At 36.3% G+C, this 14,631-nt stretch overlaps 1 protein-coding gene across 1 annotated transcript; it reads left to right on the forward strand.

Moving 5' to 3' along the window:
• The first annotated feature begins 2,541 nt into the window (after positions 1-2,541).
• On the forward strand, positions 2,542-13,524 carry pdzk1 (PDZ domain containing 1). Its single transcript, XM_048193133.1, has 9 exons — positions 2,542-2,686; positions 4,522-4,734; positions 4,851-5,079; positions 5,661-5,797; positions 6,591-6,786; positions 9,635-9,831; positions 10,076-10,297; positions 12,016-12,345; positions 12,682-13,524. Exons 2-9 carry the CDS (start codon positions 4,528-4,530, stop codon positions 12,751-12,753), a joined length of 1,590 nt encoding a protein of 529 aa, XP_048049090.1. The 5' UTR covers positions 2,542-2,686; positions 4,522-4,527; the 3' UTR covers positions 12,754-13,524.
• Positions 13,525-14,631: the final 1,107 nt, after the last annotated feature.

The following is a 14,631-nucleotide window of genomic DNA, read 5'->3' on the forward strand; positions in this document are numbered from 1 at the left end:
GTAAGATTTTAAACATTATTAACAGACACAATGTCTTTTAGTGTTAATAAATTTAATCCTAAATGAATAAATATTCATACAAAACGGAGCTAGTTGTCATAAACTTTACTTTAATGAACATTTCTCATGGCAAGTAAAAAAAATAAAATAAATAAATAAATAAATAAATATAATTATTAACAAAAGCACTGTTTGGAAGTTAGTCAGGCCGACATCATCGACAAACGTGTAACCAATCAGCAATAGGGTCGAGGAGACAAAACGAGCAAGAGGGAAATTTGAAGGAAAAAAAAAAAAAAAAAAAAACTGCAGAAAGAAAATTAGATACAATACAAAAGAGCTCAAAAGAATATCACTGGGATGAAGGTTTATGACTGGGCAAGCACTTTAGGACCACGTTAATATTAGAAAAGCTTTCCAGCACTGGAGAAAGCTAAGTGGGAAGGCCTGAAAACAGACGTGGAGGCTGCTTTCATTCTGCTTCACATGTGAGTAACACTGAGTTTGAGTGTCTGTAGCTGCTGTGCTGTTGGCGACTAACAACGAACACTTTGTATTTACTCTTGTGTACTGTAATTTTTTTTGTGTGTGCTTGTTTGTCGTTTATTCATCATCTGCGCTTTATTTTTCTTAAAGTATTATTTTGCATGTCAGCTGTGATAAACAGACATCCACTCTCACATTGTGTGTGTAACAGAGGCCAGACAGTTTTGCAGGTTAACCACTGCGCACTGACGACCGCTAGAGAACGCGTTGTTTAGCATCATTGTTAGTGCACTCGCCTCGCCTGCCAGCAGCGATCGAGTCGGGGTTTGAGACTGACTCGGAGCAGTGTGGTTAGGATTGGAGGGTGAGTTTTGGAGGTGGAGCAATAAAGAAAGGGGTGGGTTTGTTTAGGCTGATTTCAAATATCAACAATGTCCAACAGCATTTTTGAAAAACTACTTACCTTTAAAGTAGGCCTATTGACAAAAAAAAAAAAAAAAAAGATTCTACCGAAACATGTACAGTACAGTCCAAAAGTTTGGAACCACTAAGATTTTTAATGTTTTTAAAAGAAGTTTCGTCTGCTCACCAAGGCTACATTTATTTAATTAAAAATACAGTAAAAAACAGTAATATTGTGAAATATTATTACAATTTAAAATAACTGTTTTCTATTTGAATATATTTCACAAAGTAATTTATTCCTGTGATGGCAAAGCTGAATTTTCAGCATCATTACTCCAGTCTTCAGTGTCACATGATCCTTCAGAAATCATTCTAATATGATGATCTGCTGCTCAAGAAACATTTAATGTGTACAATTGTACAAAATATTTGTGTACAATATTTTTTTTCAGGATTATTTGATGAATAGAAAGTTCAAAAGAACAGTGTTTATCTGAAATCTAATCTTTTGTAACATTATAAATGTCTTTACTGCCACTTTTGATTGATTTAATGCATCCTTGCTGAATAAAAGTATTCATTTCTTTAATTTCTTTTCAAAAAAATAAAAATAAAAATTCTTACTGACCCCAAACTTTTGAACGGTAGTGTATAATGCTACAGAAGCTTTGTATTTCAGATAAATGCTGTTCTTTTGAACTTTCTATTCATCAAGGAATCCTGAAAAAAAAGTACACAACTGTTTTCAACATTGAAAATAATCATAAATGTTTATTGAGCAGCAAATCAGCATATTAGAATGATTTCTGAAGGATCATGTGACACTGAAGACTGGAGTAACGATGCTGAAAATTCAGTTTTGCATCACAGGAATAAATTACTTTGTCAAATATATTTAAATAGTACAGTTATTTTAAATTGTAATAATATTTCACAATATTACTGTTTTTTTTACTGTACTTTTAATTAAATAAATGTAGCCTTGGTATGCAGACGAAACTTCTTTTAAAAACATTAAACATCTTAGTGGTTCCAAACTTTTGGACTGTACTGTATATGCAAAAATAAATAGATAAATGATCAAAATAAATATGTAATAATGCACTGAAAAAAATAATGCATATTTAAAATAATATTTGCATAATTTGGCATGTTCCATTGCATTAACACAAATAAAACAATTGACTCCAAGCACATCTATGTAACACTACAAAATCATTAAATAAATTGTTAATTTCATTTAAATAAAGGGTGAAGATGTAAGTTTTCCAAGGCTGGACATCATTTTTGGCCATGACTGTAGATTACACTCTCTCAGATGAAAAATTTAGAATTGCATTGTAATTTTAATTGCAAAAGCCTTCTTCAAGATGTGCAGTCTGGTTACTTGGCTTGGATTTTAATATTGTGGACTTGATGACATTAAAAGAGTCATCCAACTGTCACAAATGGCATGTTGTAGTGCTTTAAACGAACACTCTTTTACAGCCATGAAATAGCCATGTAAACCAAGTAAATAGAGTAAATAAGAGTTATCCTTGCAGACTTCATAGATTTACAAATGAAGGTATCTCCTTAAAAACATTTTTTTTTTTTTTTTTTAAATTAGAATATGGTCACTCATAGCAACAGAGAATAAACCTCCAGCCACGGGACATGGTTAAATAACTCACCTTTTAGATCAACCTTTGGCCTGTCAAAGTCCTTCATATACACATACACAGTGCTAGATAACACCTGAGCAGAAGAAAGCAGCCACCTCCTTTAGGCTGGGACACCGAGGAGACTGCAGCTGGTGAGTGACAGCCACTTCTTTTCAGAACATAGATACATATAAGTTTAAATATGATCTCCTTTAAGGTGTAACTTTCAATCTGGAGTCAAGTCATTTGAATGTTTTTATCAGAACAGAATAGAAATTTAATGTACAATTTGGAAAATATTCAGTCACAGAATAGAATAGAATAGAATAGAATAGAATAGAATAGAATAGAATAGAATAGAATAGAATAGAATAGAATAGAATAGAAATTTTGTACCCAGCCCCCAAGTTCTACCTAGGAATCTTGTTAAGAAATGTTGCTATGCATTTTGACAGCTTAAGTGAAATTCTTGTTTTCAAATGATTTGTACCAGATGAGAAACTTGAAGCAAGTAGCATTAATCATTAAACAGCAGCAAGCAGGTAGTTTAAAGCATAATGTGGTGATGTGAAAGCATTACCAGCTCATATAGCAGTTCATGGACCACTCAAGTGTGAGAAGTGTACTTCAGCTCTCAGCTGATGTGTGAGGTATTGTGTAATTGATATGGCATCTGTGGTGCTTGAATCTAAAGCTAGATGTTCATGCATTTTCCCCTAGTAAAACATTTATGAAAATGAGCAAAGGCTGCAGTCTTGCTAAAGACTTAAAAGCTTTGATGACGGTTCCTCACATTTGTGTCTACTGTTTTGTAAAGATTTTATAATGACTAAGACAAGGTACAAATGTTTTAGGCCAAAACCAATTATGGAGTCGGAGCACTCACTCATTCTCTTCTTTCTTCATAATCTGTAATCGTAATTGTAGAGACAAGGTACAAACGTTTTAGAGCAAAGTGTACTTGGACATAATTAGCCGCTTTGTTAACAATTAACAGCTCGGTCAGAGCACTGACTCTATTATTTATTTATTTATTTATTTATTTTTACACATTCCCTTCCTCTTATTGCACATGATTAATTGGTGCTTATTTATGGAGCCCCTAAAGGGACATGGTGGTGGGAAAAAAAAAAAAATGAGATGGAGGAAAAATACGTCAATGTTTTGCGTTCCCCCAAGAAACTTTGCCTCGTTTTTGCGAGGGAATGCAAAGTTTCTCAGGAGAATGTTAAACATTTGCGAGAGAATGCAAAAAAGCATTGACAAACAATTTTGTCCTTTAGGGGCTTCATACATATGATTAAAATAAAAAAATAAAAAAACTTCATCACTTAATCAAAATGTTAATACATTTAATACATCAATTTAACACTCTTTGATCTAATCATTTATTTTGATTTGAAACCTAATTAAATTTAGTAACTAGTTTAATTTTAATTTATATTTAATAAAGAAAACATACTTACTCTCCCTCTGAAATGATTTGACCTTTTTGTGTTTTAAGCTAAATAACCTGCACAGAAATATGTCAAATATGTTACAAATGTCATTTGATGTTGACTTTAAACCTTAAGTGATTTACTTTAGAATGGAAGATGCACTCTAACACAGGACGATGATTATATGGCCTTTGATAATTCTGTATTACCCCAGTTATCACCTCCATTTGAAGAACATAAGATTACATGACAGCATGGAAGTGTTCCCCTAATCTGCCCTGGTGTGCTGCCATTGATTACCAACACCTGTCATTTATATCACAACATTTTGTCATTATAACACTGCTACATATAGTGAGAAATAAAATCGTTCTCCAATCACTTCATTGGTACATTTTGGATTGCAATTTTTTTATCACCAAATGACTGGTATATAATGAATTGTGTACATCTGATAAGATAACACCAGATTTACCAAGAAGAGCATATTATCACGTTTGATGACCTCAGTCTGAAGGCAACACTGATCGATCAATGTTTCCTAACAGAAAATAATGGCTGGGCCCAAACCACGTATTATTAATCTGACCAAGCGAGAGGGACAGGGCTATGGCTTCTACCTCCGAGTGGAGCAAGGCGAGGAGGGTCACCTGATCCGAGCCCTTGAGATGGGCGGCGCGGCTGAACTAGCCGGTCTGAAGGATGGAGACCGCATTATCAGAGTCAATGGAACTTTTGTGGACAATTTGGAGCACAGTCAGGTTTGACCATTTGGAAATGGCCTTTCTGTAAATGTTAAATTAATCTCAGGAAAACGATGTTTTATTCAAAACGTTTGGAGGTAAACCTCGCAAACCTTGTCTTTTTCTTGGGTCAGGTTGCAGATTTGGTGAGAAAGAGTGGGATGAGCGTCACATTGCACGTTCTTGGAGAAGAGCCATATAAGACGGCCAAAGCCAAGGGTGTGAATCTCGCCGACCCTCAGTCCCAGTCAGGCCAGAGCCAGCCCACCATGAACGGAGTGTCTGCACCAGCCGCTAAAGCCAAACTTTGTTATCTGCAAAAATCCAGCAGTGGATTTGGTTTCTCCTTAAAGTCCACCAAAGGTAAGCTATAAAACTCCAATTGCCAGATCTTTGAGTAACAGCATAACATCTGGTCCACAATTTGGACCAAGAATTGACTACTTGGACAAAATAGACCATCATGTGATCTTAAGAACCCTTTTCCACTGTAATGAACCTTCTATGCAATGGAAAGTTTCCATGGATGTGAAAGACTCATAATGGAATTATAGATGCCAATAAAAAACTTTATTTTTAAGAGTGTAATAAGTACAGATTGTTCCACAGCTATAACACAAAAAACAAACCAGTAAATCTAGTTACTGTCTGAATATCTTTTAAAGATTTGCTTCTAAACTGGCAAACGTTGGTAAATCCAGACATTAGTTCATCCCCAAAAATGCTCATGGTCAGCTAATCAGATTAGAGCTTGCCAACTCAAGAACGTGTCTCCAATCCTGTCAACAGTCAGCAAATGGTCATCTGATGCTGAGAAAGTTAAAGGTTAACTCATTTTCTCAAGCCTGTCTTTGATAAATCAACCAATATGTTGATAATTGTCTGAAATATTTGGAATGACACGTGAAATGAAGTACTAACAGTAGTTATTTGCTTTCTCTCAGGTACTAATGGCGTATTCATGATTGACGTTGTGTCTGGAGGAGTAGCTGATCAGGCGGGTGTCAAGCTAGGTGATCGTTTGGTGGAGATAAACAGCGAAAATGTTGAGAGTCTCAAACATGAACAGATTGTGCAAAAGGTAAGTTTAATTTTCATTCTACAATCATTTCTGCATGTCTAACATGAATTATATCTTGTCTATTCCCTCTTTGTCACCCATTTTATAAAATGGTAGCTTTCACGCTTTAGAAAAGCTTTAAAGGGATAATTCTGTCATAATTTACTCACCCTCATGTTGTTCCAAACCAGTAACAACATCATTGTTGGTTACCATCATTCTTCAAAATATCTTATTTTTTGTTCCACAGAAGAAAGAAAGTCACATGTTTGGAGTGACATAAGGGTGACTAAATGATGACAGAATTTTCATTTTTGGGTGGACCATCAATTTAAAGAGGCCATATTATGCCTTTGTACAGTCTTGATTTTGTTTCTGAGAATAGGTTTTTATGCTTGAATGTTCAAAAAACATTATTTTCAACACACTACTAATGCAACTCAACCAGGCCTCGCCCCTTTTTTGCATATGTCTTGGACAGGAATTATATTAATGAGGAATATTGTGACATGTACTGTACGTTCCCAGAAGAAAATTTAAGACTACAATCGAGGTGTTTTAGGGAGTTCAGAAACAGTGCTTACTGATATAGCTCCCTTTGTGCTTTGCAGACCTTTTTCATGCTTAAACAACAACATTTCATACTAAATGTAAAAAAACATAATAGTTCCTATTTAATAGCTTTTCATGTGCAACCTGAATGCTGCCATGCATGCTGCTGAAGAACTTGACCCAACTGTTTTACCCTGCATTACCCCAAATATCAGTGCTTTGAGGAAAATATTATAATAATGTACTCCATTTGTTATTGTAGGTGAAAGCAGTCGGTGACAGAGTGATGTTTCTGCTGGTGGATGACGATGCTGACAAATACTTCAAGAGCAAAAGCATTCGACCAGGGGTGGCTCATGCCACGGTCAGGCACCTCGCACATAAGCCACGCATTGCAGACATGACCAAGAGAGCAGATGGTTATGGCTTCATCCTGAAGGAAGATCCTAAACGTAAAGGTGAGTTTGTGCCATCTGTCATGGTGTGGATATCAACATGAAATTCAATTTTACACATTACTTAAAAGGGTTAGTTCGCCCAAAAATGAAAATTATACCATAATTTACTCACCTTCAAGCCATCCTATATGTAAATGAATTTCAGTCGAACATAATCTGAGTTATATTTAAAAATATTCTGCCTCCTCCACGCTTTATAATGGGAGTGAAAAGTAACTGATATTTTGAAGCCCAAAAAAGCACATCCATCCTTCATAAAAGCAACACATATGTAACCCTGGTCCACAAAACCGATTTTTCTTTTATGCCAAAAATCATTAGGATATTAAGTAAAGATATTTTGTAAATTTCCTACCATAAATATATCAAAAATGTATTTTTGTGAGTGGACATGCATTGCTAAGGACTTCATTTGGACAACTTTATAGGTGATTTCTCAATATTTTTTTTTTTTTTTTTGCACCCTCAGATTCCAGATTTTCACAACGTTGTCCTATCCTAACAAACCATACATCAATGAAAAGCTTCTTTATTCAGCTTTTAGATGATGTATAAATCTCATTTTCAAAAAATTGACCCTTATGACTGGTTTTGTGGTCCAGGGTCACATATGGCTCCAGGGGGTTAATAAAGACCTTCTGAATCGAAGTGATGCATTTTTGTAAGAAAAATATCCATATTTATAACTTTATAGACTATAATCACTGGCTTCTGGTAACGTCCGTCTACGTGTTCATGAGAGAGTCGAGTTCCACCAACGTAGGATGTAGGCGTAGCGTAGTAGTAGTAGACACCTCTTGCGGTTCAATCAAATAGGGCTGGGCAACCAACTCATGCTCTGACATTTCTCTTTAAAAATTATTGTTTTAGACTTCTAATTCATGACCGGCGTTTTGCTTTGCTCTATCCAATGTGCTTCCGTGTTCGTCAAAGCATCATGCGTCAGGTCAAAGTTCACTCTTTTGCCGGAATCGTCTTGTGTACAGAAGCAAGTGATTCTAGTTATAAATATGAATATTTTTCTTAAGAAACACATCACTTTGCTTCAGAAGGCCTTTATTAACCCGCTGGAGCCTTATGGATTACTTTTATGATGGATGGATGTGCTTTTTTGGGTTTCAAAATATTGGTTACTATTCACTCCCATTATAAAGCTTGGAAGAGCCAGAATATTTTTTAAAATAACTCTGATTGTGTTTGACTGAAAGAAGAAAGTCATATTCACCTAGGATGGCTTGAGGGTGGGTAAATTATGGGATAATTTGCATTTAAGGTGAACAATCCCTTTAAATAAAATGTGTTATCATGCTCATATTGACTTTGTCAAAGTTAGATGCAGTCTAAATAAAATCTGCTCTGTCCAAATACTCAAAATAGGCTATCGGTGAGTTTTTATTTTGGGTAAATAAAACCTTTCCAAGTGTCTAGGCAGCATATATTTCGCTTCCTGCTGAGGGGTGTGTTATACAGTAGCAGTGCACTTTGTATCTGACCAGCTAGTGCATTTAAAAGTAGTTGTAGATATTTAATAAAAATAAAATAAGTTAAATACGAATATTTCACAAGCCATTTATTCTTAAGCAGTAAGAATTTTGTCAAGAATTTGCATTTCATCCAAAGTGACATACAGTACTCTAATTGCATGGACCTCTCTCTGGAGCAGCCTAAGATTAAGTGCACTGCTCACAAGGGAAATGCTGTGGGATTGTAATTTTCTGGGTCCTGGAAATTTGATGTTAGCAGCCCAGATTCTATTAACCATTGCATTACTATCATCCCTTTTGTTTGTTTATTTATTCATATTATTATTATTTTGTCTAGCATGGTGGTGCTAGCTGGACTTACTGAAGTTTATTGCAATGTAAGGGCAATGTGTTCATGTTGGATAAATGACATTGCGTAACTGAGGAATTCTGATAACATTGTACAATGATATACAAAGGTTATCTACTGTAATGGCTCTATGGTGCTGTTAAAGCATTTCAGTGTGATTTAATACCACACAATATTTTATGTTCAGTGATTTAGGGTGCAAAAGGTAAAAGAAAGCATTTTAACAAAATAATTAACTTTTTTTTTTCTTTTTTTTTTTTTTTTTAAATAAGTCAAGTCACCTTTATTTATATAGTGCTTAACACAATATAGATTGTTTCAAAGCAGCTAAATAATGATTCAGTGATGCAAACAGAATTCAATTCTGCTGCAAAGCAGCTCTGAAAAGACTATAGAAAAGAGTCATTATTCAGTTGAAATCAGTTCATTGTTGAGCCAGACAAAATTGCCTGGAGATTAAGGCAGGTGGCGTTAGCTTTTTATGCAACCGACCCCAGTTCAAATCTCCCTTTTTGAAATCACTCTTCTCCCTTTTCGCAATAAGGCAGTAATGTCCCAATATGGCAGTATCCATTTATGGTTTTAATGAATACAATCATATACACTGACTATGTTGTTCTTAATGCATACTGTTTTTTAATGGACTACTACAATACACTGAGGTGCAAACATCTTCCACTATTAACACTAAGTATACTGTATGTATAGCATCTAACAACTATTTACACTTAGTGCAGAGAAAATACTATTTTCACTTTGTGTAAATAGCATCTATCTCTATTTTCAGTTAGTGTACACAGCATTTAACGATGGTGTAACTAGCCGCTGCCTAATTAAATTGATTAAATTCATATATTTTATTTACTAGAACTAATAAATTAATCCCAATACTAATAACAGACTTTCTGAAAAGATAAAGTGAGAAATAGAAAAAAATATTGTTTCTTATGTTTATATGTTTCAGTGTTTGATTCATGATTCATGATTCATTCACATATTTTTTTTTTTATCTTAGGTCATTTCATTGGAGAAATAGACAAAGGAAGCCCTGCGGAGAGAGCAGGACTGAAGGAAATGGACCGACTAGTGGCTGTGAATGGAGAGGAAATCGATAACTGCACACATGAGCAGGTGGTGGACAAAATAAGTAAAGAAGGAAACAAGTGCTGCCTCCTGGTGCTGGATGCTGAAACCGAGAAAATGTACAAATTGGTGAGTCTCTAACATAGCTGCAATGCAACATTAAAGATTTATTTGAAGAGCACACTGGTGACTGTATACTTAAAATTAAAAATTGGGTAACACTTCTACTAACTGTAAGTGACTTCTAGAATGTCTAAAGTGGACCATCGAAACATGCAACCAAAAATGAAAATCTTAAATTTTCCACTTGCATTTGTGTTATATGATACATTACATTCTACATTAAATTATTGAATAATACTGTATTATCAAGGGTGGTGCTTCTCCACTTCTGTACTGGGAGGAAATGAGAGGATCCCCTCCCAGCTATCCTGAGCACGAACCTGCTCCAGCAGTGCCCGTGCCTGTCCCAGCTGTACCTGCTCCAGCAGAAGTGGACCACAAACCCAAACTGTGCCGGCTGGAAAAGACCTCTGCTGGATATGGTTTCCATCTCAATGGCATCCAGGGAGTTAACGGACAGTACATCAAGGAGGTCTGAGAAATGACCTACACTGATATTTTTAGAAAGCTTGTCTAGATGTAATTGTATAGGTTCGTTGTTTCAATTGGTTCAGAGGGGATTATTCACCCAAAAAAATGTCTCTCATCATTTGCTCACCCTCATGACATTTCAAACTCGTATGACTTACTTTCTTCAGCTGAACCCAATAGGAGAATTTTTGAAGAATATCCCAGCTGTTCTTGTCCATTTACTGCAAGTGAATGGGGATTGGTGTCTGTCAAGCTCCAAAATATCAGAAAAGCACTATAAATCATCATAAAAGTATCATAAGTGTTGTCCACAAACCATATAATCCAATTGCCGTACACTCAAAATCTGTCTTTTTCCGTGTTTAAGTGCTATAATCGGGTCCCCGGTGCATCTACCAACCCAGAAAATGTGAAAAGGACAACCCAGTAACTTTGTTTTGGCAAGCCTTTCCCTGCAAGCATGTGAAAAAACGAGCCACTCAGATTTTGCTCCCCTTGTGACGTAGGAAGGGGATCTTATTATAATATTACCGCCGCTTAATCAGCACATTTTCACCCGCGGCGCTGTCATTTTGTTTTCGCAAGCGAAAACAGTTGTACCAGTTCTAATGCCATGGCAAAAGTTCGAGCAAAGAATGCTAACTGTTCTGTCATTGGCTGCACAGACGAGCACAGAGCACTATTTAGAGTCTCGTTAGCTTGGATAGCCTGCAAGTTGACCCTGGCAAGCTTGATTGCGAAAAAAAGGAGCGTTTCTGTCCGAGTGATATTTTGGAAAAAATATCAGACCATTCACAGCATTTGATAGCAATCATAAACGTTAGCCTGGTGTGTATTGCTCTGTTTAGCAAACAGGTACACTATGTATAGTGGCCGTTTTGCATACGGAAGATTAACATGACGGCACATGCTAGTCGATGAGTTGAATCAACTCCACAGCAACTGCATAAATTTATCCTCTAATCATTCAAAAAAATGTCCAGTTGCATTCTGAAAGTCTCTCCATCAGTGTCCGACTGAACAATGTAAGGCTGAACACTGTTACTGACAATCGTCATTTTGGCTGCGTGAGATTCTCCGGCTTTGTTGTTGTTGAGCAACCAAAGCGCGAGCTGTTAAAGCTACGCCCTTTTTTGGAAAGCGGGCAGGGAGCAGCAGCTCATTTGTATTTAAAGGGACAGACCAACCCGATCTCACGGCAATTCGTACGTATTTCAAATTCGTACGTATACAAATTAGTGCATTTCTTGCAAAATCCTACATATTTTACGAGTTGCCAAATTCGTATGAATGACCTACCCCTAATCCCGCCCCTAAACCTACTCGACACTGAGGTTTAGACAAATCATATTAATTTGTATGAGTGAGGTCATACGAATTCGTACAAATTAGTCACCTTGTAAAATACGTATGAATTGGTCGTGAGATAGCGTTGGACACACAAAAATGGCATGTTTTTGCTCTCATACAAATAGGCGCAAATTTGACAAGCTATAATAAATGATCTGTGGGGTATTTTTAGTTGAAACTTCACAAATCTGAAATTTTGACTGCAATTTAATTTGTTATTCACACATATATATGAGATATATTTTTTAAAAGAAATATTCTTCACAAAAAATATTCTTCACAAACATCCTTCAGATATAGAACATAAGGATGAGTAACTGTTTTTCATTTAGAGCGAATTAATTAATCCTTTAATGTATTTTCTGTCAGGTGGTGAAAGGTGGAGCAGCAGACAAAGCTGGACTGGAGGACGATGACATTGTTGTGGAGGTGAACGGTGTGAACGTGGAAACCAGCACACATGAGGAGGCCGTTAACCTCATCCGCAAGAGCGGGGACACGCTGGTCCTCTTAGTGGCTGAGAGGACAGCCTATGACCACCTGAAAGCACGAGGGATCGCCATCACCCCTCAGCTGCTGAATGCTAATGCTCCCTCCACTAATGTCCCAGCACCAGCTTATGAACAAGAGGATGAGAGGAAAGACACAGAAAGTGACAGTGAAAGACCAGCCACTCCACCAGCTCAAACCCGTTCAAGGGTCAGTACCGCTTTTCAACGTTTCCCATTCTCAGCAAACAGAAAAATAATACAAATAAAAAAAGAAGTCCACTTTAGTATAGGGAACACATATACTTTTCCCTCAATAAACTCCTAATTTACAACTTGTTAATAGTTAGTAAGGTAGTTGCTAAGTTTAGGTATTGCGTAAGATTTGACCACAAACTTTTGAATAGTATATATTGAGATTTCATTTGCTTTGTCATCCTCTAAACCTGAGGTATATCCATATAGGTATAACTATGCCTTTAAAGATACAAGCCATGACTAAATCCTGAAAGAGATACTAACGCCAGCATCTATCTTTTCACCCTAGGCTTCTTCTTCATCATCCTCATCATCATCATCATCTTCCTCACCATCAAATAGTGAGGACGAAAGACTCTGAGCACACCACACTTTCCTGTACCAACAGATACCTTCAATAGTAACACTTTATTTTAGTGTCCTTGTTACACCTTACATGTACTTTCCATATAGTAATAACAGTAAATTAAGCACAATTACATGCAACTAACCCTAAACCAAGCCCTAACCCTAAAGTAAGTACATCTTGATAATTAATATTATTCAGTATAATTACACTGTAACAAGGACACCTTAAAATAAAGTTTAACCCTTTCAATACTGTGATTTAGTGACAGGTCGATGCACTTACCTGATCAACTACTGCACAATCTATTAAGAGAGGAAATGCCCGTTTGAAAAAGAGACTGTAATTGTCAAGTATTTTCAATGTGAATTTACATAGCTACACTTAGTAAGGATATCAAATGTAACTATTTCTGTACTGCTTTCTTTGGGATCTACAACAACGACAATCTATTTAAACTTGCATTATTATACTTTTGATGCATGAAATATTAAATTACAAGCAGTTACAGACTTTCAGATAATGCATAGGCCTACTTCTTGATGTGTAATTTATTCTATGTCATTTTTCTGATGAATGCCTTTTGAATAAAACCTGCTCTTTTTTGATGAGACGTCAAATCGAATTCTGTGTAAACCATTCTTATCATTTTAAAGCAAATTCTTGTTGGCATCGCTGCTCTTCGTGTACCAATAACACAGTGTTATTTGACCATGTTTTATGTAAATTACACAGTGAGTTTCAGAGAGAGGTCTACACAATAATTAAAGTTGGCATGTAACTGAAGATGCAATAGTATTTTATTCCATATTGTGACGTATATCTGAGTGAAACATTGGACTTGATTTTATCCATGGGGAATTGATTGGATGGTCATGGTTTGAAATTTCTGTGATGTCATGTGAGTGACAGGTTGTCCCACCCTCGTGCCAGTAAATGTCATCAGAGACAAGAAGAGATGTTTATGCAAGAGGGAGATATTTTGATTATGAGGGTACATGACTTGGGCTTCACTATTTTCTCCATGATCAAATATTTTAATTGTGTCCGCCGTAACAAAGTTTATACTCGTTTTTGCTTTTGTCTGTCTTTCTGTCTTCATGGGGTGAACACAGCATGTGTTTCATTGGCTGTGTCTGAAATCACATATTTCCCTACTACAGGGGTGCCCAATCCTTTTCCTGGAGATCTAACTTCACGCAAAGTTTAGCTCCAACCCTGATCAAACACCTGAACCAGCTAAATAAGCACTTATTAGAGGCAGGTGTGTTGGAGCAGGATTGGATCTGAACTCTGCTGGTAGGTAGATCTCCAGGAGCAGAATTAGACACTCCTGCCCTACTGTATAGTAGGCGAAAAACAGTATGTGACAAAAGAAGTATGTCCGAATTATTAAAGTAACCGAATGACCTACTACTTCGGGCGAGATTCTTAAGTGTGCATACGATGGGCACTTTACTATCCCATGAGGCCACGGAAGGGGATTTGTGAATGGCAGTGAAGCAGCGCAGCTGATGCAGGCAGGTCACATGATAACGACATGTTAAATTTAGTACGTCCAGATTATACTCACACTAAACATTTTCATATTATATAGAACATACATTTTTAGCACTTACAAAGTAAGTACTTATTCAAAATAAGTAACTACACAAGAGAGTAAGTGATTTTGGATGCAACAACAACTGTCCAATTTTCGCTCTTCACGTCACCAAACAACACTACGCTACTAGCGTATCTACAGAGGCTGCAGCCAATAAGCGTGAGGAATCTCTGAGACATTTAGTGGAACATCACGGGTCACATCATTTCAAAATGGTGAAATAGGGGAGAGACCTTTAACATGCATATTCAAAACACTTTTTATAAAAATGAGTTCAGCCTTCAGCTCAT

This window comes from Megalobrama amblycephala, linkage group LG6, assembly GCF_018812025.1.
Source record: "Megalobrama amblycephala isolate DHTTF-2021 linkage group LG6, ASM1881202v1, whole genome shotgun sequence".
Classification (NCBI taxonomy): Eukaryota; Metazoa; Chordata; class Actinopteri; order Cypriniformes; family Xenocyprididae; genus Megalobrama; species Megalobrama amblycephala.

Coding starts and splice junctions, on each gene's coding strand:
- pdzk1 (XM_048193133.1), top strand. CDS start 4,528: ATGGCTGGGCCCAAACCACGTATTATTAATCTGACCAAGCGAGAGGGA. Junction 4,735..4,850: donor ACAATTTGGAGCACAGTCAG/GTTTGACCATTT, acceptor TTCTTGGGTCAG/GTTGCAGATTTGGTGAGAAA. Junction 5,080..5,660: donor CTCCTTAAAGTCCACCAAAG/GTAAGCTATAAA, acceptor GCTTTCTCTCAG/GTACTAATGGCGTATTCATG.